Below are 27,415 nucleotides of genomic sequence, written 5' to 3'. Positions count from 1 at the left end.
TTGCTCATCCATTACTTTCAAGACAGTTTGACTGGTGCCGCACTGAAGTGGTACACAGGATTGGATAGCACTAACATTCGGACTTTCAACAACCTAGGCGAGGCCTTTGTCCGACAATACAAATACAACTCGGATATGGCTCCAGACAGAGACCAACTCCGATCCATGGCTCAGAAAGACCATGAAGCTTTCAAAGAATATGCCCAACGATGGAGAGAAACTGCTGCTCAGATTAATGAATCCACCGTTAAAAGAAAAAGAGATGACAAAGATCTTCTTGAATACTCTTGGCCCATTTTATTATGAACGTATGATTGCTAGTGCTCCAAGTGATTTCACCGAAATGGTAAATATGGGGATGCGTCTAGAAGAAGGAGTCCGAATCGGACGTCTAACTAAAGAAGGTGGATCTTCAAGTGGAACCAAAAAGTTTGGAAGTGGTTTCCCAAAGAAGAAATAACAAAGTGTTGACATGGTATCCCAAGGAAAGCGAAGAGGAAACATCACTCGTCAACAACAGATTACTGCTATCGTACCAGCCGTTAATGCAGCACCAAATCCGGGATTTACCCCGCAGTTTCAACAACAACAGCCTCGACAACAGGCTCAACAGTTCAACAACAATCAGAATCGTGTGCAAAGAGCTTTACAGTTCGATCCGATTCCAATGACCTACATAGAGTTGTATCCTGCTTTGATTGAAAGAGGTCTTGTTCAAACTAAAGCACCACCACCAGTACCTGAGAAACTCCCGTGGTGGTACAAAGCTGAAATCTCGTGCCCTTATCATCAAGGAGCACCCGACCATGATCTCGAGCATTGCATAGCTTTGAAACATGAAGTTCAGAGGTTGGTTAGATCAAATCTTCTCTCTTTCAGAAATTTAAATCCGAATGTGCAAGCAAATCCGCTGCCCTATCATGGAGGGCATGCTGTAAACCTGGTACGTGAAGGCCCTGGCCAATACAGAATCTACGACATAAACTTATCAAGAGCAGATTTGGTACAAATGCACGCCACTCTCTGTCAAATGCGAGACTTTCGCCGACATCACTATGGTTCCTGTAGCATATGTTGCGTAGATCCTCATGGATGTTCGACTGTGAGAAGAGATCTTCAAGTATTGCTGGATGATGGTACTATTCAAATCTTCAGAAATAGGAATGAAGATGAAGTTAACATGATAGGATGTTATCCGTATGAGCATTTAGTCTCAGATATCAACTCGGTAACGCCTGAAGTTAACATCATCGTTCCTCATTTCAACATGCCTGAGCGCCTAGAGGTTACTTACAACGAACCAAGGGTTCCTGTTGCTCCTTTGATCATTTGTCTACCTGGACCTGTTCCTTATGAATCTGACAAGGCAGTTCCCTACAACTACAACGCAATAATGATGAAGAATGGACAAGAAGTTCCCATACCTACTCTTTCATCTGTCGTGAATATCGCCGATGTGAGTCGAGTAACAAGAAGTGGACGCGTGTACACTCCACTACCTTCAAAGCATCCCGTTGCTCCTGCAACCAGACAAAATCCTGTTGATATACCGGTGGGAAATCCTGTGGAAACTCCTATCAGTAATCCAAATACTGATGTTGGCCAATCCAGTGGAACCAATGTCAATCCTGACTTTGATGAAATTCTGAAACTCATCAAAAGAAGCGAATACAAAATTGTGGATCAGCTTATGCAGACTCCTTCAAAGATCTCAATACTTTCGTTGCTTTTAAACTCTGAAGCCCATAGGGAGGCACTGATGAGAGTTTTGGATCTAGCTTTTGTAGATCACGATGTAACTATTGACCACTTTGATGAGATAATAGCCAACATAACAGCTTACAGCAATTTAAGCTTCTGTGATGAAGAACTCCCCGAGGAGGGTAGAAATCACAATCTTGCTCTGCACATTTCTATGAACTGCCAGTCAGACTCTTTGTCCAACGTGCTGGTAGACACCGGATCTTCCTTGAATGTGATACCAAAGACGACTCTTGCTCGTTTATCTTACCAAGGAATGCCTATGAAGTTCAGTGGTGTAGTAGTCAAAGCATTTGATGGATCGCAAAAATCTGTTGTTGGCGAAGTCAACCTTCCCATGACAATTGGTCCACATACATTTCAAATTACCTTCCAGGTCATGGACATTCAAGCTGCTTATAGCTGTCTGTTAGGACGACCATGGATCCATGAAGCAGGGGCAGTAACGTCTACGCTCCATCAAAAGCTAAAATTTGTAACAAATGGGAAGTTGGTTACAATAAGTGGGGAGCAAGCCTTGATGGTGAGCCACTTATCCACTTTCTCTTTCATTATTGTTGACAATGTGGAAGGAACGCAGTTCCAAGGTCTCTCGTTAGAAGACGAATCTTTCAAAAAGAAAGCATCAATCTCTTCTTACAAAGAGGCAGTGAAAGTAGTAAAAGATGGAACTACCACTGGCTGGGGGCAAGTTGTGTTCCCTACCAACAATGAAACCAGAGCAGGACTCGGATGTTCACCGATGTTCTCAAATTGCACCAAGAAGGATGAAATCCTTCGTCCGATCAAAGAAACGTTCCTTAGTGGTGGATTCCTTAACCCAATTCCTCAAGAAGTTAATGTCCTTATCGAAGAGTGTACCGAAGAAGGTTTCTCCGATCCTGAAGAAGAATGGAAATGTTATCTCAATGACTCGGGATATCTATCTCAGGAAGAACCATATGTATAATACGGTGAACTGACTTTAATCGAAATGTGCGGTTGAGCAAGAGTAGCCACCGACTTTTTTTTATCCACATATCAGAAAGGCTAAAAGAAACAGAAAAAACCTTTTAAAGAAATCTAAGTTCGGGGGGTAATTTATGCAAAGGGAAGGTGTAAGGCACCCTTTGCATCCATGGTTTTCCATGGGCTCTTAATTGCTTTGCTTGCTCGTTTTCAGAAAATGTAGATGAAAGAGGAAAAAATGGACTTTAGCGTAGCCAGTTTTTTGAAGAATTTTGAGAAAGAATATAGAAAATAGAGCATGGCAAGGCAATTAGGGGCAATTACCTTAAACTCAGATGATAGGTCTCTTTTTAGCCTTTCAGAATGAAAGGGTCAGTCCTTGCCATAAGAGGGCAGGAAGCCTTTCATTTGGAGATTGAAGGGTCATCGCGTTTTCGTTCGCCAAAGACTGACCCATGCCATAGGGGGGGCAGGTAGTCTAAGGGAAAGACCAGAACAAGCCTTATTCGTAGGCAACCAGAGGATACCTCAGCCTTTTCCGTAGGCAACTTCCGAGGGTCGAGGTCATGTAGTGTATCGAAGGCAGCATCATTAGGGTCGCATGACCTTTATTTATCGAGGCAGCATGGCTGAGGTATCCTCATATTCGAGGGACATGGCTTGTTCTGCAAAAAACACAAAGGCAACAGGCAACAGGCAACAAGGCAACAAGCAACAAGGCAACAGAGAGGTTACCCCAAAGAGTGCGTGTGTGCAACAATCACGTGGTCAATATTCAGAAAACTTATCTTGTAATTAAGTGATTCTAATCCAGTTCAAATTTGCACTCCCTAAATTACTAACCACGCAGTTTAACGCAATTTAATATAAAGCAGTAATAACAGCAATATGGGGAAGGGGAAAATGAAACCAGCGGATCCCTTAATAGGGTTTGGCATAAGTAATAATAAAAGAAAAGATTTAGGGTTACCAATGACGTAGCTTTGGCATTCGACAAACCCTGAAAAGGTGGGAAAAATGGCAAACAAAAATAGGGTGAGTGCATTATCAGGTTCAGAGGCAAACGGGATTAATCCTAAAGTAAAGAATAAATAGATTTTAAAATAATAGACAAAGATACTTAGCTTGTTTTGATCTGATATGATTGGCAGTCGGGAGTAGCCTCGGGGTTAACCCTGAAAAATGGGGAGAACAAAGGCAGACAAAAGAAAGGCGTGAGTGTAGGCGGAGTTCATTATATTAAAGGCAAACCCTAAAATAAATAAAACAAATAAAAATATTAAGATAAGGATTAGATCGAGACTTAGCTTCGGAGTCGGAGGAAACCCTGTTGCTAACCCTGAAAACCCTGAGACAAACACACAAAGAAATATTTTTTCAGTGTAGGCATGATCTCGTAAACCCTGATTAGGGCACAAGTTAGCCATAATTAATAGAAGAAGGATAAATTAATTATTGGTTTTCAACCCAATTAATTAAATTGGTGAAAATATGGTTTCGATTAAAATATCCTAACCCTAATATTTATTTTGAAACCATTAATTAAATATTTACATTAATTTAAATCAAATTATCAAACTAAATTAATTATTTAACTATAAATAAATATTATAAACAAAAAATTGTTGATTTTTAAAAAAGGGTTTTATAAAAGAAAAATAAAAGTAAGAATAAAATAAAAGTAAAAATTTTATTATTGAAAAAGGTAAAAGTATAAAGTTTTATAATTTGAAAAGAAAATAAAAATAACAACAAGTTAGAAATAAAGGTGAAAAATAAAATAATAATAAAATAAAATAAAATAAAAGGAACTTAGCGCAGTAATCTGGTGTGGTAGCTCTTTGGAGGTGCATGGTACACTCGCGTGTTTGAAGACGCTGGATCTGAAGGGCGCTTGATCTGACGTCTGAGATTGGAGAGCCTACGGTGATCTTGCTTTGATGAAGTGCATTGGATCTGCAGAGGAATTAGAACAAGAAAATAGGCAAAAATTACATGCGACTACTGGGGATCGAACCCAGGTCGTCTTGGTTACTAGCAAGCGCTCTTACCACCACACCAGGATCAAGTGGCTGTTAAAAATTTCGCTTCTCATCATTAAATAAGAAAACAAGCTAACAAATTCAAATCAAAACGAAACGCGCCCAGGAGTTGTCTTCTTCGTGAGTTCTGAAAGTGAACCAGACCTTTGGCTACGGTTTCTCAAGCGTGGCTATAAAACTTCCTCATCCAAACCTGCAAACCACCATTAATAAACGCACAAAAACGGTCCGCATCACCTATAACAAACCTCGTGGATCCAGTGAATCCATCGATTTGCCCTGAAATCGCCCCTAATTGGAATCCCCCTTTTAGAGCAACGAAACCCTAACAATGGCATTATGTCATGTATGCATCAAACATCTAATTAAACCAATCAGAAACGTTCTAAACCTCAACATAAACACGTATGCACAATCAAATCATGTTTAAAACGCATAAATCGTTCTCGGTGAATTTTGGAAAAAAAAGTGCAAACCGTGAGTGGTGTCCGTCGTGATTTCGGTGCTCCCGTCAATGGCAAGAGCGTGGCTGGATTCAGAAAGATGCGAGGAACGTATTTTGATGCTTGAAATATCTTGAATCCAAACGAAACTTTGTCTGTGCTTCAACTCTGGTTCACGGTTTTTCTCAATCTCTGTCCAGGTCTCCTTGCAGCCAATTGTCCCCTAAACCTTGTGAATGTATTCTATACTTATAGCACAAGCTATTAGGTTAAACGAATTTGGAAAGAATCAAGTGTTTATATATTTGCAAAGATTGAAAAGAATTTGATTTGTTTTTGCATGGAAACCTTCTATTTTTGCATTTATTCTTTCTCAATCAAAGGCCAACGAATTTTACTATATTTCTGTCTGAATATTTGCCCAAGATTGGTTGAAAAAATAAAGTCATGCATATCTTTCATATTTCCCAATATTTACTTGATTTAAATTGAATTTTAAAAGAATAAAATTCAAAATAAAATAGATAATAATGATAAAAAAAAAGAAGATATTAGTCATGTGGGTCATGGATAATCTTAGGATCAAGTATCAAGACCAAAAGTTAGGCCCATGTGGAAAGAAACTCAATTTTAATCCTTATTTGTTTCATATATTTCAACCAAAATCGACCAACTTTGACAAGGCATATCTCCCTCAATTTTTGAGGTAAGGAAGAGTTCTAGGACTTTCTAGAAACCTTGAAGAGTCCTCTAACCAGTGTTTTTGGTCTCATGTCAAAATTATTTTCCATGCTCCTTGTGTGTCCTTTTGAAAAAAAAATGTCTTTTTGTTGACTTTTGAAAAGGACCTATAATGTTTTGATCCATATCTCTCAAATGAAGCATTTTTAGACTTGGCATGTGAGAGACAAAGTTGTAGAGAAATCAAATTTCATTCAAAATGAGCTTTGGATGGAAAATTTTTGATGTACCATGTGGAAGTTATGGCTGGTCAAAGTTCAGTTGACTTTTCCTATACAAAACCCTAATTTAGAAACTTTTTGATTTGTTGATTTTTGATCTTTCCTTGATGAACCATGATCAATTCTTGATCCAATGGTGAATGATACTTCAATACGGGGATCTTGACAAAAAATCAAGAGTTTTGACTTTATTTTGTCCACAGTTGACTTTTAGGTTAACCTAGTCGACTGTTGACTTTCTGAACAATTGAGTGACCAATCTTTTGAGATGAGACTTGATACTTGTCATAAGGATAGTGTGAGATATATTGAGCCATATGAGATGCCTTGGAGCCATTGATTCATTGATTTTCCTTTGAGTAGACCAAACCCTAGTTTCAGAGCCTTGCATAGGAGAGTGTGTCCTGGAGCTTTATGTACTGATTTGACTTTGTATAAGAGAAATAGTATGGGCAAATTTTGGGGTATGACAATATGCACTGTTCTATCCTCCTTCAGAGAAACCTAGAGGCAAAGTTCAGCCAATTGCTAAAGAAACTGAGCCTGTTCCTGCAGAGGTTTGGGATACCTTGGGACAACCAAGTGGCAAGTATGATTATATGGTGAAATATACTGCACCTGAAAGTTCAAAAATTTCGATCGAAGACATCCAACCAACTGGATGGGGAGATCCCTTTGAATATAACAGTCAACCAGAAGAGGCCTATAGGTTCTCTCAACTTTCGCAACAGCCTGAAATTACTGAAAATTTCAGCTTCAACGCATCTACCAAAGTTGATAACTCTAAAGACGTTTATTCTCACATAAACGCCATTTTTGAAGATGATGGGGAAGATGGCCCCGTAGTTGACTTGGAAAGTGTCTATGATAATGAGTCTCTTCATCCAGAAGATTGGGAATTATATCCTGAACATCCGGAGCATGTGCCTCTTAAGAATACATGTGACTCATCTTATGCTCTTCTAGAAGCAGAAGAGGATCGCCTCAGTACTACAAAGAACAAGATTGACAAACTAGGACCTTCAAATCCTGCTCGACCAACGGTCAATGTCATCACTGAAGATGATTCCGAGAAAAGTCTGCCTGAATACATAATACACAGAGGAGTTCGTTGCTACTGGAAAGCTGTCGAAGTTCCGAATGTTGTTCGCCGCTCGAAGTAATCATCTCGCTGTTATTTTGACCTCCTGCCTGGCCCAAAGCAGAGAGATGTTTTATAGGGCTTTGTTTTTAAATATGTTTTTTCTTTGTCTTGTCCAAATAAGTTTGTGTATAGGGCTTTGTTTTAAAACGTTTCCCTCTTTGTCCTGCCCAAGACAAATGAGTTTGTGTTTAGGGCTTTGTTTCAAAAATGAATCATAAATAAAGTGTCATTTTGAATTCCCTACACTATGTGTTTTATTTTTTGCTTTCTTCTGGAAATGGTAATCCTAAAAAACCAAAAAAAAACTTTTTCAAAAAAATCTGCATACACTGTTGCATTCATAGTTTTTTCTGAAACAAACATAAATCATATGTGCAGATTTACTATTGATAAACCCATTGAATGCAATAACCCTATTCCCTCTCCCAACTTTGAGTTTCCTGTGTTCGAAGCCGAAGAAGAGGAAGAAGAAGAGATCCCGGACGAGATCTCTCGATTACTTAAGCACGAGGAAAGAGCCATTCTGCCTCACAAAGAGCCTTTAGAAAGAATCAATTTGGGTTCTGAAGAAGACAAAAAAGAAGTGACCATTGGATCGCTGCTTGATGCTGATATCAAGAGTAAGCTGATAGATCTTTTCAAAGAATATGTTGACGTGTTTGCCTGGTCCTACCAAGACATACCTGGGTTGGATACCAATATTGTTCAGCATTACTTGCCATTGAAGCCAGAATGTTCGCCAGTTAAGCAAAAATTGCGAAGGACTCACCCTGATATGGCTAACAAAATCAAAAAGGAAGTTCAAAAACAACTCGACGCAGGTTTTCTTGTCACCTCCGAGTATCCTCAATGGTTGGCCAACATAGTGCCAGTTCCGAAGAAAGATGGCAAAGTCAGAATGTGTGTTAACTACCGTGACTTGAACAACGCCAGTCCAAAAGATGACTTTCCATTACCACATATCGACATGCTGGTCGATAACACCGCTAAGTTCAACGTCTTTTACTTCATGGACGGGTTCTCCGGTTATAATCAGATCAAGATGGCTCCCGAAGACATGGAGAAGACATCTTTCATCACCCCATGGGGTACCTTTTGCTACAAAGTGATGCCGTTTGGATTAAAGAATGCAGGCGCAACTTACAAAAGGGCAATGACTACTCTCTTTCATGACATGATGCATAAAGAAATTGAAGTTTATGTGGACGACATGATAGCCAAGTCCAGCATAGAAGAAAAACATATTGAATACCTTTTGAAGTTGTTTCAACGACTAAGGAAATATCAGCTTCGCTTGAATCCTAACAAATGTACTTTTGGGGTTAGATCTGGAAAACTCTTGGGTTTCATTGTCAGCCAAAGAGGTATCGAAGTAGATCCCGACAAAGTCAGAGCTATTCAAGAGATGCCTGCACCAAAAACTGAAAAGCAAGTAAGAGGATTTCTCGAACGATTAAACTATATCTCCAGATTTATCTCTCAAATGACTGCTATTTGTGGGCCAATTTTCAAGCTTCTCCGCAAAGATCAAGGGGTTGTATGGACTGAAGATTGCCAGAAAGCGTTCGACAGTATCAAGGAATACCTGTTAGAACCACCAATATTGATTCCTCCGGTTGAAGGAAGACCACTAATCATGTACCTTACCGTGTTGGAAGAATCCATGGGTTGTATGCTTGGACATCAAGATGAAACCAGTAAGAAGGAGCATGCCATCTATTACCTGAGTAAGAAATTCACAGATTGTGAGTCTCGTTACTCCATGCTCGAAAAAACATGTTGTGCTTTGGCTTGGGCTTCAAAACGTCTCCGCAAATACATGATCAACAATACTACTTGGTTAATCTCCAAAATGGATCCCATCAAGTATGTCTTTGAAAAGCCTGCCTTAACAGGAAGGATTGCCCGATGGCAAATGCTGTTATCCGAGTATGACATCGAGTACCGTGCTCAAAAAGCAGTCAAAGGAAGCATTCTCGCCGATCACTTGGCGCATCAGCCAATTAATGAATATCAATCTCTCAAGTTTGACTTTCCTGACGAAGATGTCATGTACTTGAAGATGAAAGATTGTGACGAACCGTTACCTGAAGAAGGTCCTGATCCTGGATCAAGATGGGGGCCTAATTTTCGATGGAGCAGTTAACGCTTTTGGCAATGGAATTGGGGCAGTCATCATCACTCCCAAGGGTACTCATATCCCGTTCTCCGCCAGATTTCTATTTGATTGCACCAACAACGTCGCAGAATATGAAGCTTGTATCATGGGTCTCGAAGAAGCCATTGACTTAAGGATCAAGATCCTCAATATATATGGAGATTCAGCCCTTGTGATCAACCAAATTAAAAACAAGTGGGAAACTTACCACCCTGGATTGATTCCTTACAGAGATTATGCAAGACGTCTGTTGACTTTCTTCAACAAGGTTGAATTGCATCATATACCTCGAGATCAGAATAGAATGGCAGACGCCTTGGCTACTCTATCTTCCATGTTCAAATTCAGTCATTGGAATATATGCCTAAAGTCAGAATTATGCGCCTTGAAAGGCCAACCTATGTGTTTGCAACTGAAGCAGTCATCGATGATAAACCGTGGTTCCACGACATCAAACGCTTCCTTCAAACTCAAGAGTACCCGCTTGGGGCATCAAACAAAGATAAGAAAACTCCAAGGAGGCTTTCTGGCAGTTTCTTCCTGAACAGAGATGTGTTATACAAAAGAAACTTCGACATGGTTTTGCTCAGATGCGTGGACAGACACGAAGCAGACATGTTAATGCATGAAGTGCATGAAGGGTCCTTTGGAATCCATTCAAATGGACATGCAATGTCCAAGAAGATCTTAAGAGCAGGATACTATTAGTTGACAATGGAATCTGACTGTTATAAACACGTGAAGAGATGTCACAAGTGCCAGATCTATGCAGATAAGATCCATGTGCCACCGACTCTACTCAACATTCTCTCATCTCCATGGCCTTTTTCCATGTGGGGTATCGACATGATTGGAATGATCGAACCGAAAGCTTCAAACGATCATCGTTTAATCTTAGTGGCAATTAATTACTTCACCAAATGGGTCGAAGCAGCATCTTACGCCAACGTTACAAGACAAATGGTTGTGAGGTTCATCAAGAACAACCTCATTTGCCGATATGCTGTTCCAAGCAAGATCATTACTGACAATGGTTCGAACTTGAACAACAAAATGATGAAAGAATTGTGTGAGGAATTCAAGATTGAGCATCATAACTCTTCTCCTTACAGACAAAAAATGAATGACGTCGTCGAAGCCGCCAACAAGAACATTAAGAAGATCGTCCAGAAAATGGTCATCACTTACAAAGACTGGCACGAAATGCTGCCATTTGCTTTACATGGGTACCGTACTTCAGTGCGTACTTCAACAGGGGCAACCCCCTTCTCCCTAGTATACGGCATGGAAGCTGTGCTCCGCGTAGAAGTTGAAATCCCATCAATGAGAGTCCTCATGGAGACTAAGTTATCAGAGGCTGAATGGTGTCAAAACAGATACGATCAGTTGAATTTAATCGAAGAAAAATGTATGACTGCTCTATGCCATGGACAGTTATACCAAGCAAGGATGAAGCAAGCCTTCAACAAAAAGGTTCGACCTCGTGAATTTCAAGAAGGCGACCTCGTGCTTAAAAAGATCTTGTCTTTTCAACCAGATTCTAGGGGCAAATGGTCTCCTAATTATGAAGGCCCGTATGTTGTCAAAAAAACATTTTCTGGCGGAGCCATGACTCTTGCAACCATGGATGGTGATGAACTCCCACATCCTGTGAATGCTGATGCAGTCAAGAAATACTTTGTCTAAAAAAGATAAAAGAACAGCTCGGTAAGTTGAAAACCCGTAAAGGGCGACTTAGGCAAAAATGAGCGTCTCGGTGGACTGAAAACCCGAAAGGGCGGTCCAGGCAAAAATTAGAGACATTAAACAGAAAAAAATTCATCCTGGTAGATTGAAAACCTAAAAGGGAAATCTAGGCAAAAATTAAGGATTTATGACAAAGTAACTGCATCAGTCCGTACTTCGTCACCTGAAGAGTCTTTTCATCAAAGGATCTCCGATCAAATCATCGCCAATCTGAAGCAACAAGCACAGTTGGAACTCAAAGTTGTTAGGGAGAATAGTGGTTATTGCTTTCAATGTAGCCTTTTCCGCATATTTACCATTTCCAACTCTTGTAAATACTCCATGGAATCACGCCTTTAGCTGATTACCATCCTATTAAATAAATTTGAGCCTTGTGCCCATTTGTTTGCAATTCTTTATCTTTTCTAGCTTGCAAAATGACGCTTTAATTGTGTTATTCACTTTTGAAAAAAAAAAGAAGTTTTAAATGAATTTACTTTTCAAAATAAAAGCGAAACTTTCCTTTGAGTTGTGAACAACAGAAGGAAACATCAACAGCTGTCTCCATAGGATGAACAAAAGGATTCTCCCTGAGAATTATTCTCTTCCTCAAAAGAGATTATGAGACAACGGTATTCTTATCCCAAAAAGAATTCCTAAACCAATTACCCCTCACAGTAGAAAAGTTCTTTTATCCCCAGTGAAGAAGTTCTTTCATCTCCAGTGAAGAAGAAAAGATGCTTGTCTTCCCCACAGAAGTCTAAAGCATGCAACACCATTCATCACCCGTGTTATCTGCACCGTGTTGAAAAACATTTGCCGAGTATCTAGTTATATTGCGACATTGGTCCTTCTCCAGTATACACTTCTTTGTCTCTCAGTATCGTCAGCATGCATGCGACTTTCATGACATTCATCTTTCATACATATTTGCATCATTTATGCATTCTTGCATTCTTCAATGTTTGTTTCAAAATCACTTGTTTAGGATGTATCTATCTCCAAAAGAAACAGGTATGGGCGTGTCATCTCTCCAGTAGGTTGTCACCCATAAGCAGAAAGAACATCTTCTTTCTCCAGTTCCCCACTGAGATCATTCCTCGTGGAAGAAGGTTGCTTCAGTTTCTCCTCTCCAAAACGAAGGAGAAAATCCCCAGTTGAGTTCATTCCTCATGGGTACAAAGTCTTGTTTGACCGTCTCTTTCCAGTTCATTCTTGGATAGAACCCTGTCTTTACCAGAGATTCAAATTCCGATTCCCCAAATAGAGTCGAGAAAAAAATTGAACCATAAACAATAGCCTCATCATCTGAGCAGCTTATGTCTCTTTCAAAAGATTTTTCCTTTCTAGGAAATCAATCATGAAGACCATTTGACGTTCAGGGCTTATTACTGTTCACAAGGCTGAATAACCAGTAAATTTCCCTAGTGAAGTCGTCAGAGTCACTTTATCACTTGGCTGATAATTGATCATGTCTTCAGAACCGCTATCACGAGGCTGGTAGTCGCACTACAAAAAAAAAGGTCTCCTGCCACGCCCAAGAAACCGAGGCTATATGCAAAATAACCGTGGCGTAACGCTGAGGCCACGGTTTGGCCACGGAAATCCAACTGTGGAGTATGCGACCGTGGCCTAAAGTAAAGTCCACGGTTTTTTGGTATAGACCACGCCTTTTTGACAACCGTGGCTTTTTTAGGCCACGGTTTAAGTAGCTTGATTAAGGCCGCGGTTTGTATTTGCCATGACTTCAAAACTGTGGCTATATGGCAAAGCCACGGTTTCAATTTAACGTTTTCGATACAGTTTTGGTTCAAAATATAGCCACGGTTTGGTTATGACCACATATTTAAAACCGTTGTTATATGTTATGCTTTCTAAACCATTTATCTTGCCACGGTTTATTTCTGTATCATTACATAAATATGTCATTATATATATATATATATATATATATATATATATATATATATATATATATATATATATATATATATATATATATATATAAATATATATCAATATAAAATTAACAATAATATTGATGATTAGAATCTAATTAATTACAAGCAAATTAACATTAAGGTCAAAAGTAAGTTTTTTTTGTAGTGCCACTAATAATAGTTGGATACTAAGTTTTGATGTCATCCCAAATTCAAAATTCAAAACAACCTTGGGATCCAAAACAAGAGCTAAATTAAACACAAGTTTCTCTCAAAAAAGAGTCATCCCATACTTAAAATCATGTTTAAAAATCGAGGGCATAGAAGCCCAACCCTAAAAGAGTCAAGCCCAAAATAAGCATCAGCTACATACAAATCACCCGTTTGATGGTTGAAACCCAACCCTAAAGGCCTTCCACATGTTGCTTGGAGTGCTGAGAAATCAACAAGTCCATCACAAATTTTCTTGTTCCTGAACAAAAAAAAAATCATTGTTAACCTCTTCAAAAGAACACACAAATTAAGCAAATCAATAGTACTACTTCCCCTGTTAAAAGAAACGTTCATAGTTTGTTACAAGTTTTGATTGATATAATGATTATGTCTTTATGAACACAACAAAACATGTGAAGACTACAAAATTAAAATGTGACACATGGAAAATACATAGTCAGTTTTGCAGTTTTGTTTGCACTTTTATAGATTCACCATATATCTCATTTCTTTGACTCATCAAAACTCCTTTTCTTATTCAAGTGTAACATTCTAATGTGCACTCACTGGCGTGAAATGATTTCTTTCATATTGTGTCAAAACTCATAAAGAACCAGCACTGTATATAGGTGGAACAATGTTGATTCATCTTGTAAAAACTAGCGGCTAGATGGACAGTACTACCTTGCTATATGTTTTTCTCAAATGAAAAATAGTTGACTTTTATGTCGGTGAACTATGATATTTTGAAATTTGGTAGAGTATATATATCATTTAACCATTGAATATTATGTCACAATAAGGTGTAAGCTGGAGTTCAAACCGTAGACTTCGGTTGCGAATGCAATACAGATGACTAAAAGACAAGGTAAAATCAAATGAACATCACTTGACAAAAAGATAGAGTTGTGAAATGTTATGTTAACATGTTACCTTTGAGTAGCCAAAGTCGCAAATTTTGACTCGTGGCCCGGTGCTTCCATCTAAGAGTGTGTTCTCATTCATCACAATACACTGTATCAAGTAGAAATCAAATATTTAAGTAGCATTAAAACAGGGAAAAGTTCTCATTGAGAATTGGAGTAATAAGAATACATCCTATTAAACAAAAGGAAATATCAAACAAAAGTTACTCTAGTAATTTGTTCAGTAACTTAAAACAGTTAAGTGAAAAAACAGGCACACTGCAGCAATAACATTTACTACATAAGTTATACATACATGTAAGTCATTTTGAAGAGGTGTCCCTGTCAGCATCAAGCGTTGGTTCGCATTTCGAGCAACAGACATCAGATTTTTCCACCTAAAGCTATTTTTGTCCTTTAAAGCACGTGCCTCATCCATCAGTACACAGCTCCACTTCCAACGCTTCAGGATTTTACGATCATCCTTCTGCTATGGACTAGAGCAAATAGATATTTTAAGACTAATTAACGTATGAAAAAAAAGTCATATAAGTAGAAAAAGATATAAAGGAAAGAACCTCTTTTTCTTGTTCTTGTATCATCCATATTAAGACCAATTTATTACTTACAAGCCATCTAGGAGACTCTGAAATGAAGTTACTCAGTTAATATTGCATTCACACTAGAGTTTAGAAGTTCCTAATCTTTAATAAATATGGAAATTAGCTTTCAGCACATCATTATTCATATAAGATTAAGCAAGGAACATAATGTGTAATGTTTAAAAAGAGGTAGAACATTTTAAGTCCTAAATGTGGATATGGTAAAATATTGACTTTTAAGTGAACAAATAACACTAAGCTTAAACTATTTTTATATGATAAATATTATTCATTAGCACTTATTAGTTTTCATTTTTCAACAGCCAGTCACAAGAAAAAATAATACACAATCAAAACTTTTACCTTAGTATTAGGTGCACGTCCTGTGGCAAACATGATATGAGAGACTCCTCAGTACCTTGTGGCAAACATGATATTAGGTGCACGTCCTGTTGGTCTTTAAAGAGGTGAACCATCAGCTGCCTTAGTGATAGCTACGGGAGACTCCTCAGTATGGAATTCAATACCTCTCAGAGACATATTTTCTGCAACAAAATCTCTAATCTGCAGACATAGTTCGCAATCAAACTAGTCCAGTCATGCTTAGGTTCACTGTCGTATCTCCATCAGAAACACCTATAAAATTATAATGAAAATTTTAAGTTATGAATGAATGTTTATATTGAATCTCAAACTATAAACTAATCCAAACTACAAGATATATTGTGCACTCTAATGCAGCAACATACAAACAGTGACCCTAAACAAAGATATATTATGCACTCTAATGTTTATAATGAATGTTTATATTGGAATCATGTGTTTTATTATATCACCTGAAAAGAAAGGTATAAGGTGAAAAATGAGAGAAAGTTATACAAAATCCATCCTTGAAGAGACTTTTGTCTCTGAATATTATTGACACTTGTCATGTTTTCAACATGCAGCACAGAAACCCCAAAATCAATTAAACTTAACAAATCAATAACAGAATCATGGGGAATCGATTGAATAAGAACTTCGAAAATTATTCAACTATCACAGATAAATTCAGACCTATTTTCTAAATCGCGGTGTCGACGTGCAACTACGACGAGTTGAGTTAGAGCCAATTTCTTTGTCAATCGAACCTGGAAATCACCGGGGCTCTCATTACTATTGGACTCAATGATTATGTTGAATGGAAAAAGATTACACAAATTGAAACTCACCGGTGAATCCTTTCCACCATTGGAACTGAAAGCCACCTCCTCGGTACTGTAAGAAGAAACACATTAATTAATAAATGCATACATTGGTAAACTTGCATCACAGGTGAAAATGTAAAATAATATTTTTCATTTACATGTAAATCCAAGGATGACTTATGAATTATTGTATACAAAGTAGCATAAAAACATAACAATCAAGTTAACATGGACTTATCTATGACTCCCCGCCCTACTGCTATATTGTTTTCCAACAATCTCACCCTACATCCAATGCCAACAAGAGCTTAACAGAACATATAACTAAAAACAAAATCAGAAACAATGTAAATCACAAAGAATCACAGAGAAAAAATAGGAGATTAACTACTCTAATTCTTCAACAATTGGGAGAAACTCACCAAGAAAACTCTCCCTATTCTCTACAAGATCTTCATCATCATTCTTTGAATCTTAAAACTGCAGAACCTTCATCGCTCTCTATCTTCTGCAAATTCTTTGATGCTTCTCTCCATAATCTAATCATCTCAGAACCGCAACATTTGTTTCATCATATTCACGTCTTCAAGAGGCTTCAACGAATCAACATATCTTCATCTTCATCCCTATATTCTACAACAGATTCATCATCATAGCCACTGCAATGAATCAAGACAAAAATGAAATAACAAATCCAGATCTATTTTGTCTCTTTCACATCGCTGTGCAACTTAAAGTGTGGACTTCGCAGCCTTCCAGGTGCGATTTAGTGCGTTTCTCCAAGAACAGAAGACAAAAACTTAGAGCGCAACTTTTATACAAGAACAGAAGAAAAACCCTAAATTTAGAACCTATAACTATTCACAAACATTCCAACGCAGCTTTTTGACAAAAAAATTCAGAAAACCCTAAAATCTATCCATGTTTGTTCATAGTCTTTGCAGACCTAGAGAATAAACCCTAAAACGAAAAAGAAAGAAAAAGAGCTCACCTGAAAAGCTTTCCACCGCGGCTCACCACAGTCACTTCCGCATATTGAAGGTTGTTGTTGCTCAATTCGCTCTTCACATCGCGGAATCCTTGATTTTTTGGAGATTTTCCGTTAGGATTTCCAATCGACCCCTTTCATATTCGCCTCATTTAACCCATTTCCTGCAATAATCGCACTCGGTTTAGAAAGGAGAAGGGAGAGAGGATTTCAAAAATGTAAACGAATTGGATATCGGACCTAGGTGTGGCGCCGCCGCCGTCGTCTTCTTCATCGCTGCTGTGGAGATTCACCATCTCTGCGTTGGTTTTTGTGTTTAGAGCTGTCGCGACTGCCGTCGGAGGCATGGCGGCGCGATGGCTGAAGGTTTTCTTTGTTTGAAATTGAAGGTGAAGGTAAGAGAGGAAGGGAAGCGATGGTATGAGAGTAAAAGAAGAGAGAAACTGAAACAGTGTTACGAATTGCTTTTTCAATTTTATTTTTATTTTTTTAATAAAAAATAATTAGAAAAGAAAATAATAAAAAAGAGGGAAACTGAAAATAAAAGAGGGAAAGTTTGGCGGGGTATAAAATTGTAGGTTTCGGCCACAGTTTAAAGTGAAACTTATAAGCCGCGGTTATTAACCGTGGTAGAAATATAAATGTCATTTTGTAAACGTGGAAATTTAAGAAAAGGCCACCGTTTCACAATCTGGGTTCAATATTTCAAAACATATTTCTACGGTTTGAAAACCCCGGCCAAAGCTTATATGTAGCCACATTTTTTTAGCTGTGGAAGAATTTAGCGTGGCCGTAGCCCATATTTCTTGTAGTGTCGGTAACCTTTTGTTCTGTTTATATTACTCTTTGTCATGTCTATCACAATGCTGATAGTCGGTAATATTAACCAAGCCTTTGAAACTCTTTTTACCATGTCAAGTCTATCACCATGCTGATAGTCGGTAATACAGTTTCATATCTTTTACCTTCGCATTATTCTTTATCAAGTTTATCACGGTGTTGATAGTCGGTAATGTCGATAGGTGAGCTTTTCTTACAAAGCTAACATTCCCCGGTAAAGCATACACTTGCTTTCCCGATAAAACGGATTCTCTTCCTAAAGCGGATTGAGATGTCCTTCCCGATCTCTTTTCCCCAGTGGAGTCAGTTCTTGGTATCCCCTCGGTAAAGATATCCTTGCATCATTCGCAACTTTGGTATCTTAGGTCCAAAATTCGCGTCTTCTGATATTTAAGTCTCTTCCACCCTATCAAAACGAAGATTTTCGATCTTCATATCTCAGGTTGAAGAAACTTAAATAGGGGCATCTGTCATACCCCAATTTTTGACCTAAGACACCACCTCATATCATTGCATATGCATCATTTGCATCTCTAACAAATTGCATAGCTTGTGTTTGCTACTTGTGACTCAGCGGGTTTTAATCAAGAAATCACTCATCAGTACAAGTAACAACCAGTTAGGGTTTTGTTCTCCCTTCATTTCAAAAGAACCATCTTCATCAACAATCAGCATTTGGTCCTCAAAAATTCATTTCAACAAGCTCAAAAGCTTTGAATCAACCAGATTAGGGTTTTGACTGAAGACAGCATACTCCTGACTTTTGCTCAGGATTTGACCTAATGGCTTGGGATATGACCTCAAGAAACCAAATGCATCATCTTGACCTAATCTATTTGCTCAAGACATCTCCCACACAAGGATTGATCAACAGTGAAATTTCAGGTCATCACAATGGAATTTTGAACTATCAGGGACTGAAATCAGGGATCACATTTGGGAAACCCTCAAAGGCTCCAGGGCATCACTCAAAGGGTTCAATCATCTTCAAATAATCCCTATGTCAATATACAATGGAAAATGTACTTCAATTCAAGAGCCACAGTCATCAATTTCATCAGGTTCATAATTAGGGTTTTTGACCTAATTCACCTGAACAACTGACTTTTTAATCAGGACATGGTGCCACAACTCAAACCATGGCTCAAGATCCTCTAATAGCTCAATGTGATCCATTCATGCCATTCATTTGGTGAGGATAGCTTGATTTGAAATCTCCAGAAACGCGATCCGCCTGAAAAAGTCGACTATACAAAATCACCATTGACTTTTTGGAAATTTTGGTCAACCATGACTTTTGAAGTTTTAAATCATCAATATATGATATTTGGATTCATTTGATCAAGAAAAATCAAGAAAATCAATCAAGAATCAAAAAGTCAAAAGTTTGACTTTTTCATACTTAGAAAATTTTCTAAGTATTTTCAAGGGTTTTTTCCAAACTTTGGAAGGGAATATCTCAAAATTTCACCTACAAACTGAAAAAAACTTTCAACATGAAAGTTGTAGATTTTGAGCCAATGAACAACTTTGTCACAAATAATTTTTTTGCATAAGATTAACCATTTAAGAGATATGGAGCTTCAAAGTTGGTAACTTTTGAAAAATTCACTAAAAACTTCATTTTTTCCAAAGTTCATGGATCTTTTTCACCCATTTCCTTAAAGATCTTGAAGAAGATTTCAATTAGGGATTTGAAGTACATAACAAGAGCTTTCCAAAATGACCAAGAGCATGAAAAAATATTGAGTGGAGCTATGGTTTTGAATTTTGCCATTAGTGACCATTTCACTTGAAAATTCAAACCATTTTCACAAAGTTTGAACACTATATGACCTATAATACAAGCAATGACCTCTTGCAACTCCAAAGGGCAAGATCAAAGCATTAAAGATTGGATAGGAAAGAATCTCCAAGCACTTGAGATTTTTAACCATGGTTAAAGGTTTTAACCTTTTGCATTTAATGCAAAAGATGCCATTTTATCTCTTAATGCCAAATCACCAAAGATATTATCAACTTGCAAAGCTTGGAGTTCAGAATCCTTGGCCTATAAATAGAGGTCATTTCTTCATTCAAAATCACACCAAAACCTTCCAAAGCATAGGTTTTCTCTTCTTTCTTGAATTGCAAGTTTTCTTAAGTTTCAAAGAGGTAGAGATTCCAACCTCCAAACCCTTGAAGTTATGGCCAAAGTGATGGTTCTAACATCTCATAAACATCATATGGGATGTGTTTGATCCACTCACACACCCCAAAAACACCTAAAACTCAGAATCACTACCTCACTTCCACATGAGCCAAAATTGAACCTTATCATGCCAATTTTCATACCAGCTCATATCTGTCCAAACTAAACTTCCAAACATCATCAATACACTTCATATGAATGATCCAAACACTCACCATCAACCTGAAACATCTCCATCATCATATTCGATCCTCACTCCAAGCAACTGCAGATCGGGTACCATGGCCACACTCAAGTGAATTCAGTTCATTCCAAGCATTCAAACACCTTCCATAAGGTCCATTGAAGCTGTCCAGATCAAGAAGCAACATCTGTAACACCTCCAGGCACGAATTCAATCTCCAGTTTTGCAAGTTTTTAAGGTAAGTGCTTTGAACTTCAAACACCATCATACATGCATCATAAATGAAATATTGCTTTGCCATCTTATTTCTGCACCATCATTGAATAATAACCCTCAATCAATTGCATCATATCATGATCATACACGATTTCACAATGATTTGTCATATTAGGGTTCTTCACGATTTCCAGAAAATCAATGATCTTAGAGTGAAAATAAATGAAATTAAATGGTACCATCATGTTCCTTGTGAAAAATCGAGCAAGTTAGGCTATTCACTTGATCAAATTGGTTCAGTTTTAAGAAAATTCAAAATCAAATGGGGATGGTGTTCTTGGCGCCATTTTCTGTTCAGAAATTTCAAACAGTCGTTTTTAAATATAATTAAATAGAAGCGTGTATATTACAAGCTGCGCACGCAGCTCAGTTGACAAGTGTTTTGGTTGGTAACCTCCAGGTCGTGGGTTCAACACCCCTAGGGACCAAACCTTCTTTTTTACCACTTATTTTTCTTCATTTTTTACACAACTTCATCAATCATTTTAACCAATCAAAATTCATCATTTTTACTTCATTTTTTGTACACTTCTCATTTAATATACATATTTTATGAATATCCAAAAAAATCACAAAAAAATATTTATTTAATATAATTTTTATTAGGTTTAAAATGACTTGTTTTTAAGTGTTTTTTTAATACTTTAAATATTGTTTTTCACTTGATTTTCAAAACCTAATCACTTGTAAATATTTTGTGATCAAACCCTAATCACTTAGGTCTTAATTAGGTATAAGCTTTGTATTTATCTTAATTAAGTTGACTTTTGTCAAAAAATTCAAACTGTTTTCAATCCTAGATAAAAACAAACGACCAAAGTTTTTCAAACAATAAACCTCGTGTTTTAACAAAAAAACAATCAACCATGTTTTATAAAATAAAACATGGGCATCCCTTAAGGTATAAGTCCCATTCCCTTGTATAAAATTAGGTATTTCCTTGTATATACGCCTATATTTTTTATACCTCGATCAATTTGATTTAAACCCTCGAATAAAAAATAAAAAATTAGGGTTTTCTTCAAAATCTTCCTGGGCCTCCCTCAAGGTATAAGTCCCAACCCCCTTTGTAAATATTTGTTTACATAGCTTTGAATAAACTCATTGGGTCTCTCCCCGAGTATAAGTCCCAATTCCCGTGTACATAACCTTGTTTGACAAACCGTTCATCCTTAAAGGTATATTTCCTTCATAAACTCCAATGTACACACACACTTTATCATATATACTTGTTCATACTTGTTCATATTTGTTCATATACTTGTTCATATTTGTTCATATACTTGTTCATGTTATATGCTTGTTCAACTTAGTACAACACTAGGTTCCCCATAGCCTCCTATTGGGCTTCGTGCAAAGAATCTCCCTTAGCTAGGTTAGGACATAGAGTATGGTTTCCCGGTGAAATCGCTCTAAGAACTCAAACCAACTATACCATGCCTCCTCTTGGGCTTCATACAAACGACTTGTCCCTCCCATAGCCTCCTCTTGGGCTTACAATACAAGGACCCTCGATTGTCCCTCCCATAGCCTCCTCTTGGGCTTACAATGGAAGGACCCTCGGATAGCCTCCTCTTGGGCTTCGTACAAGGACCCACGGGCTTCTTAAAAGCATCCCCATATCCAAATCAAATACCCTAGGAGATTAGACATTTATCATCTCTATGATAGGAGTATCTTTTCTATATCATCACAATCAAATTTTCTTTTTGCCACAAGGCTGGCTAATTAATCAAAAGTTTTTGCCACAAGGCTGGCTCATCAAAACTTTTTGCCACAAGGCTGGCTCATCAAAACTTTTTGCCACAAGGCTGGCTTTTCAAAAGTTGTTGCCATAAGGCTGGCTAATCAAACTTGTTTTTGCCACAAGTCTGGCTAAACAAAACATCTTTATCATTCTAAGAACCATAAGTGGCACAACCCAGGTCTTATAATGAAAAGATTCAAACAAAAATCAAACAGATGTATATGATGAAATAGATTAGATACATCGAGCATTTAGATGACATTTGTCTCTTATCCTTTGCTTCCACTAGCATAAGTGGGAACTACGATTGCTCTGACTTTCTCAACATCCCTTTGAGAATACGTAGGCACAAGGTCGTATCCTTGGCGAGCAAAACTTCTATCTCCTTCAAACCACTCAAAACTTAGCAACCGTAGACCTCGAGCTACAGATGCTCTGATTCCCTCTAAGGAATATGTATGCAGAAGATTGCGATGATCTTTGCGAGCATAATCAAACAAACACCTTAGGTCCCACCTATCTCACAATAGAAAACCTCCCCAATAGCATAGAAAGAAATAAACATAACAAAGAAACCTATAGAGTACTATAGATACGTAGGGTGCTAATACCTTCCCTTCGTATAACCAACCCTCTTACCCGGAATCTCTCCCCCCTTTTTTGCATTGCTTTTAATTTTGTATTATTTGCATTGTATATCTTTTAAGGTTTGTGCAACTTTTTTCCTTTTCCTGCTTTGGAAACAATAAAAAGTTTGGTCGTGACAAAAACAAAAATCATTTTCTTGAGCATCGAGCCCAGAGAAGGCATCCGGTGTCTCATCCCGATTTTCACGCGACACTAAGTTTTAAATTCTTTTTATTTTTTTTTTCTTTTATTCTAATTGGTTTTATTTTTAACTACCAACCCCTTTTTTTTTAATCTTTTTGTTTTTAATTCTTTTAAATCAACAACTTTATTTTAATAATTAATTTAAATTAGACAATAATTAGCTTATTAATTTTATTGGATTAATTTATTGTTTTTTTTAAAAAACTAATTAGAATAATTAATTTAATTAACTTAGTTTTAATTTAGGTTTTAATTAATAATTTTAATACAGGCAAATAAATTAGGGTTTGTAAAAAAGGAATTTCAATCAGGATTAGCTAATGTTAAAATTAATTAGGTTAAAAAACCAATAATTAATTTTTAGGTTTGTTAGCCTCGATCCACTTAGAAACCCTAGTAGCCGTAGGTTTTTTTTAGGTAGATGTCGTCCATTAACTTAGTGTCTTTCCTCATAAAACCTCATTCCCTAAAAATCGGGGTTTACCCTTCTCCAAAAATTTTTGCCTTGCCTTTATTTATTCTATTCACCAGGTTTGTCTTAGTCAATTAGGCTTGTCGATCTTTAATGCGCTAACATTTTTCTTCTTCGTGGCTAATTTTCAGGGTTAATCAAAGATCTTTCAGCCATGCGCCATGCCAGTTCAAAAAAGCTAAGTTTCCATTTTTTGTTTAACATCATTTTATTTTTGTTTTTTTTTCGCCTTTTGAATTAAAATAGGGTTTGTTCCGATCGCCCATGAATTTCTCCTACACTCTCCCCTATTATTTTCCGTTTAATTCTCAGATGTTCAGAGTCAATCGAAGGTTCGAGGGAGATCAAAGCTGAAGAGTTGTAAATTAATTATTGTTCTCTCTTATTTTCTGCCTTTATTTTTCGGTTACCCTATAAGGGTTTTATTGTAATAGATTAGGTTTATTTTTCCGCCTTTTAATTTCCCCCATCCCCGCAGGTGTTTATTGTAATAGTGTAGGATTTTAACTGTTTTATCTTCTGCCATGGTTAGTAATTTAGGGAGTTTAAGACTATCAACTGAATCTAGATCACTAATTTACAAGATAAATATCATCGAAGTTAACCACGTGATTGTGCACCCACACACCTTTAGGGTAACCCTTTCTTGTTGCCTGTTGCCTTATCACTTGCTGCCTTGTTGCCTTAATTTTGTTGCCTAAAAATAGTCAAGTCCCTCGATTCCGAGGATACCTAAAGCAATGTTGCCTTTAAAGTTATTGAAACTCCCTCGAGGTTGCCTTATCAAGATGATCGTCCCAATTGCTAAGGTATCCTCGCATGATGCCTAAAAAGATACAATGACTATTATATCCTTCCCTTAGACTACCTGCCCTCTTTATGGCATGGGACAGTTTTATGGCGAACGATAACCTTCGATGACCCTTAAACATCCAATGAAAGCAATTCCTACCCCCTTTATGGTATGGATAGCCTCTTCACCCTGAAAAGCTAAAAGAACCTTTCTTTCAAACTTAGGGTAGGTGCTCTTAAATGCTCGCTCTTTCAAATTCAAAACTATCTTTTTCCCACTAATTTCCAAATACTTTCAAAACAAGGCTACGCTTATTTACAAGCTAAAGTCCTTAACAAAGTTTTTACTATTCACACACTTCAAACATTTTAAAACAAACAAAGTGAGCTAAGCAATTAAGAGCCCATGGATAACCATGGATACAAAGGGTGCTTACACCTTCCCTTTGTATAACCTACCCCCGAACTCAAAATCTTTTTAAAAGGTCTTTTCCTGTTCTTTTAGCCTTTCTATATATTGGATAAAATAAAAGTCGGTGGCGACTCTTGCTATCTGCAACATTCCTAAAAAGTCAGTTCTCCCACCATATTACACCTGCAACTGATAATTCGATCTTGAATTTTTCTTGACTTTTGCAAGCTCGGTTAGGGTTTCCTGATGCTTAAAAACGTATCCTAGGGATCTGAATTTGTTCACTACTTATAGTAGTGTGAATTAAGTTATAAAAACAAGAAGAAATCTTATTGAATCATGGATTTGCAATCTTGAAAATTTGATTGGAATTTGGTTCATAATCTTTCTATTTTTGTCCAATATTTGATTCAATTGTTCCCAATAAGATATGCACGAAATTTGATTGGTATTTTGGTGTGAATGGTGATTGGATTTGATTCCCATGTGATTCCAAATCAAATATTTGATTTTCTATAGTTTATATGAATTATTTATCATTTTTAATTAACTAATAATTCATAAAAAAATCAAATAAAAATCAAAAATTCGTGGCAATCATGTTTGGGGATTTGGATACCTTGGGGATCAAGCTTGGGCCAAAAAAGATTGGGTCTCTTTGCAAAAAGATTCATTTTGGACCCTTTTATTTCACATTTTCCCCTTAAAGTTGTCCAACTTTGACAAGGTATATCTTCCTCAATTTTTAAGGTATGGAGGAGTTCTAGGACATTTTAGAAACCTCAAGATGTCCTCTATGAGCCACTTTGGAAGATTTTTTCCATTTGAGGATTTTATCTTGATGATATTGGCTTTGACAAAAACTGATTTTGGTTGACTTTAGAAAAAGGACCTGTAATGTTTTGATCCATATCTCTCAAATGAAGCATTTTTAGAATTGGCTTGTGAGAGACAAAGTTGTAGAGAATTTAATTTCCTTCAAAATGAGCTTTGGTTGGGAAATTTCTGACGTTCCGTGTGAAAGTTATGGCTGGTCAAAGTTCAATTGACTTTAGGTCCAAAAACCCTAATTTAGAAACTTTAGGTTTTGTTGATTTCTGAACTTTCCTTGATGAATCATGATCAATCCTTGATCAAATGATGAATGATACTTCAAAATAAGGATGTTGACAACAAATCAAGAGTTTTGACTGTACTTTGACCACAATTGACTTTTAGGTCAAACCAGTCGATTGTTGATTTTCTGAGCAATTGACTGGGAAATCCTTGGAATTGAAGCTTGTACTTTGCCATAAAGATAGTTTGAAGCATCATAGGCCATATTAAATCCATTGGGGACTTTGATTCATTGATTTTCTTCAGAGAAATCAGAACCCTAGTTCATTGAGCCATTGTTTAGGAGGATGTGTCTTTGAGTTTTGAACTTTAGCATGAGCATGAATAGGAGAAATGAGATGGGAAAATTTTGGGGTATGACAGCTGCCCCTGTTCAATCTTCTTAAACCTGAAGATGTAGAGTGGTTTGTATGCCAGTCGATATTTGAAGGTGGAAGAGGATTGATCACTAGAGTACCCAGAAATTTGCACCATCGGGGTTGGGCTTAGAGATGCCACCAAGATATTGAGAGACTTGATTGAGATGGGCTTAGAGATGCCATCCAGTTTGATAGACTTGAGAGTCAGAATACGTTGTACGTTAGACTGTATCTGAAGGATATGCTTAGGATGAGTCGTACGTTAACTGAGTTTCCCAAAGCTTTGTATGAAAGGTTAACTGAATTTCTGACCTCTAATGGTTATAATAAAGGAGGAATAGACAAAAACCTCTTTGTAAAGAATACAGATGGAAGAATCATGATTGCACAGATATATGTGGATGACATAGTGTTTGGGGGAATGTCTGATAAATGGTCAAACACTTTGTCAGTCAAATGCAGACTGAATTTGAAATGAGTATGGTTGGTGAATTGACTTACTTCATTGGACTTCAAATCAAGCAAATGGAAGACTCTACCTTCTTGTCTCAAAGCAAATATGCCAAGAACATAGTGAAAAAGTTTGGAATGGATAATGAGAGTCACAAAAGAACTCTTGCACCAACACATCAAAAGCTATCCAAAGATGAAGGGGGCATAAATGTTGACCAGAGTATGTATAGGAGCATGATTGGAAGCTTGTTATATCTAATAGCCAGCAGACCAGTTATTGCATTTGCAGTTGGAGTATGTACCAGATATCAAGCAGAGCCAAAGGTAAGTCACTTAAATCAAGTCAAGAGAATCCTCAAATATGTAAATGGAACTTCTGACTATGGCATCTTGTACACTAACGGGAGTGACCCTATTTTGACTGGATATTGTGATGCTGACTGGGCTGGAAGTGTTAATGACAGAAAAAGCACACTTGGAGGATGTTTCTTCCTAGGAAACAATCTTATATCATGGTTTAGCAAGAAACAAAATTGTGTCTCGTTTTCAACCGCTGAAGTAGAGTACATAGCAGCTGGTAGTAGTTGTTCTCAATTGGTCTGGGTGAAACAAATGCTGACTGAATACAATGTTCCACAGAATGTCATGACTTTATATTGTGACAATCTCAATGCTATCAACATCTCCAAAAAACTAATTCAGCATAGCAGAACGAAACATATTG

At 37.2% G+C, this 27,415-nt stretch overlaps 1 protein-coding gene across 14 annotated transcripts; it reads right to left on the bottom strand.

The window, feature by feature from the left end:
- Positions 1 to 13,239: 13,239 nt before the first annotated feature.
- Positions 13,240 to 17,472, bottom strand: LOC131624190 (helicase SWR1-like). 14 transcript variants are annotated; one of them, XR_009290502.1, is made up of 10 exons: positions 17,259 to 17,472; positions 17,022 to 17,182; positions 16,453 to 16,689; positions 16,055 to 16,354; positions 15,900 to 15,973; positions 15,207 to 15,479; positions 14,820 to 14,887; positions 14,558 to 14,738; positions 14,270 to 14,350; positions 13,240 to 13,595 (listed from the first exon to the last, which is right to left on the bottom strand). XR_009290502.1 is itself a non-coding variant. In XM_058895155.1 (3 exons), the coding sequence occupies exons 1-3, from the start codon at positions 14,678 to 14,680 to the stop codon at positions 13,406 to 13,408; spliced, it is 363 nt and encodes a 120-aa protein (XP_058751138.1). In that variant the 5' UTR covers positions 14,681 to 14,813; the 3' UTR covers positions 13,240 to 13,405. The 14 variants fall into 14 exon arrangements, 1 of the variants encoding a protein (XP_058751138.1); XR_009290501.1 differs by having other exon boundaries at positions 16,055 to 16,315; XR_009290503.1 differs by having other exon boundaries at positions 16,055 to 16,100.
- Positions 17,473 to 27,415: the final 9,943 nt, after the last annotated feature.

The sequence above is a fragment of the Vicia villosa genome, unplaced genomic scaffold (assembly GCF_029867415.1).
Source record: "Vicia villosa cultivar HV-30 ecotype Madison, WI unplaced genomic scaffold, Vvil1.0 ctg.000107F_1_1, whole genome shotgun sequence".
Lineage (NCBI taxonomy): Eukaryota > Viridiplantae > Streptophyta > Magnoliopsida > Fabales > Fabaceae > Vicia > Vicia villosa.
The sequence above is the reverse complement of the archived record's forward strand: the minus strand, read 5'-3'. Positions and strand labels throughout refer to the sequence as shown.

Coding starts and splice junctions, on each gene's coding strand:
- LOC131624190 (XM_058895155.1), bottom strand. CDS start 14,680: ATGGATGAGGCACGTGCTTTAAAGGACAAAAATAGCTTTAGGTGGAAA. Junction 14,320..14,557: donor CTCTTCAAAATGACTTACAT/GTATGTATAACT, acceptor ACACACTCTTAG/ATGGAAGCACCGGGCCACGA. Junction 13,596..14,269: donor GCGACTTTGGCTACTCAAAG/GTAACATGTTAA, acceptor TTTTTTGTTCAG/GAACAAGAAAATTTGTGATG.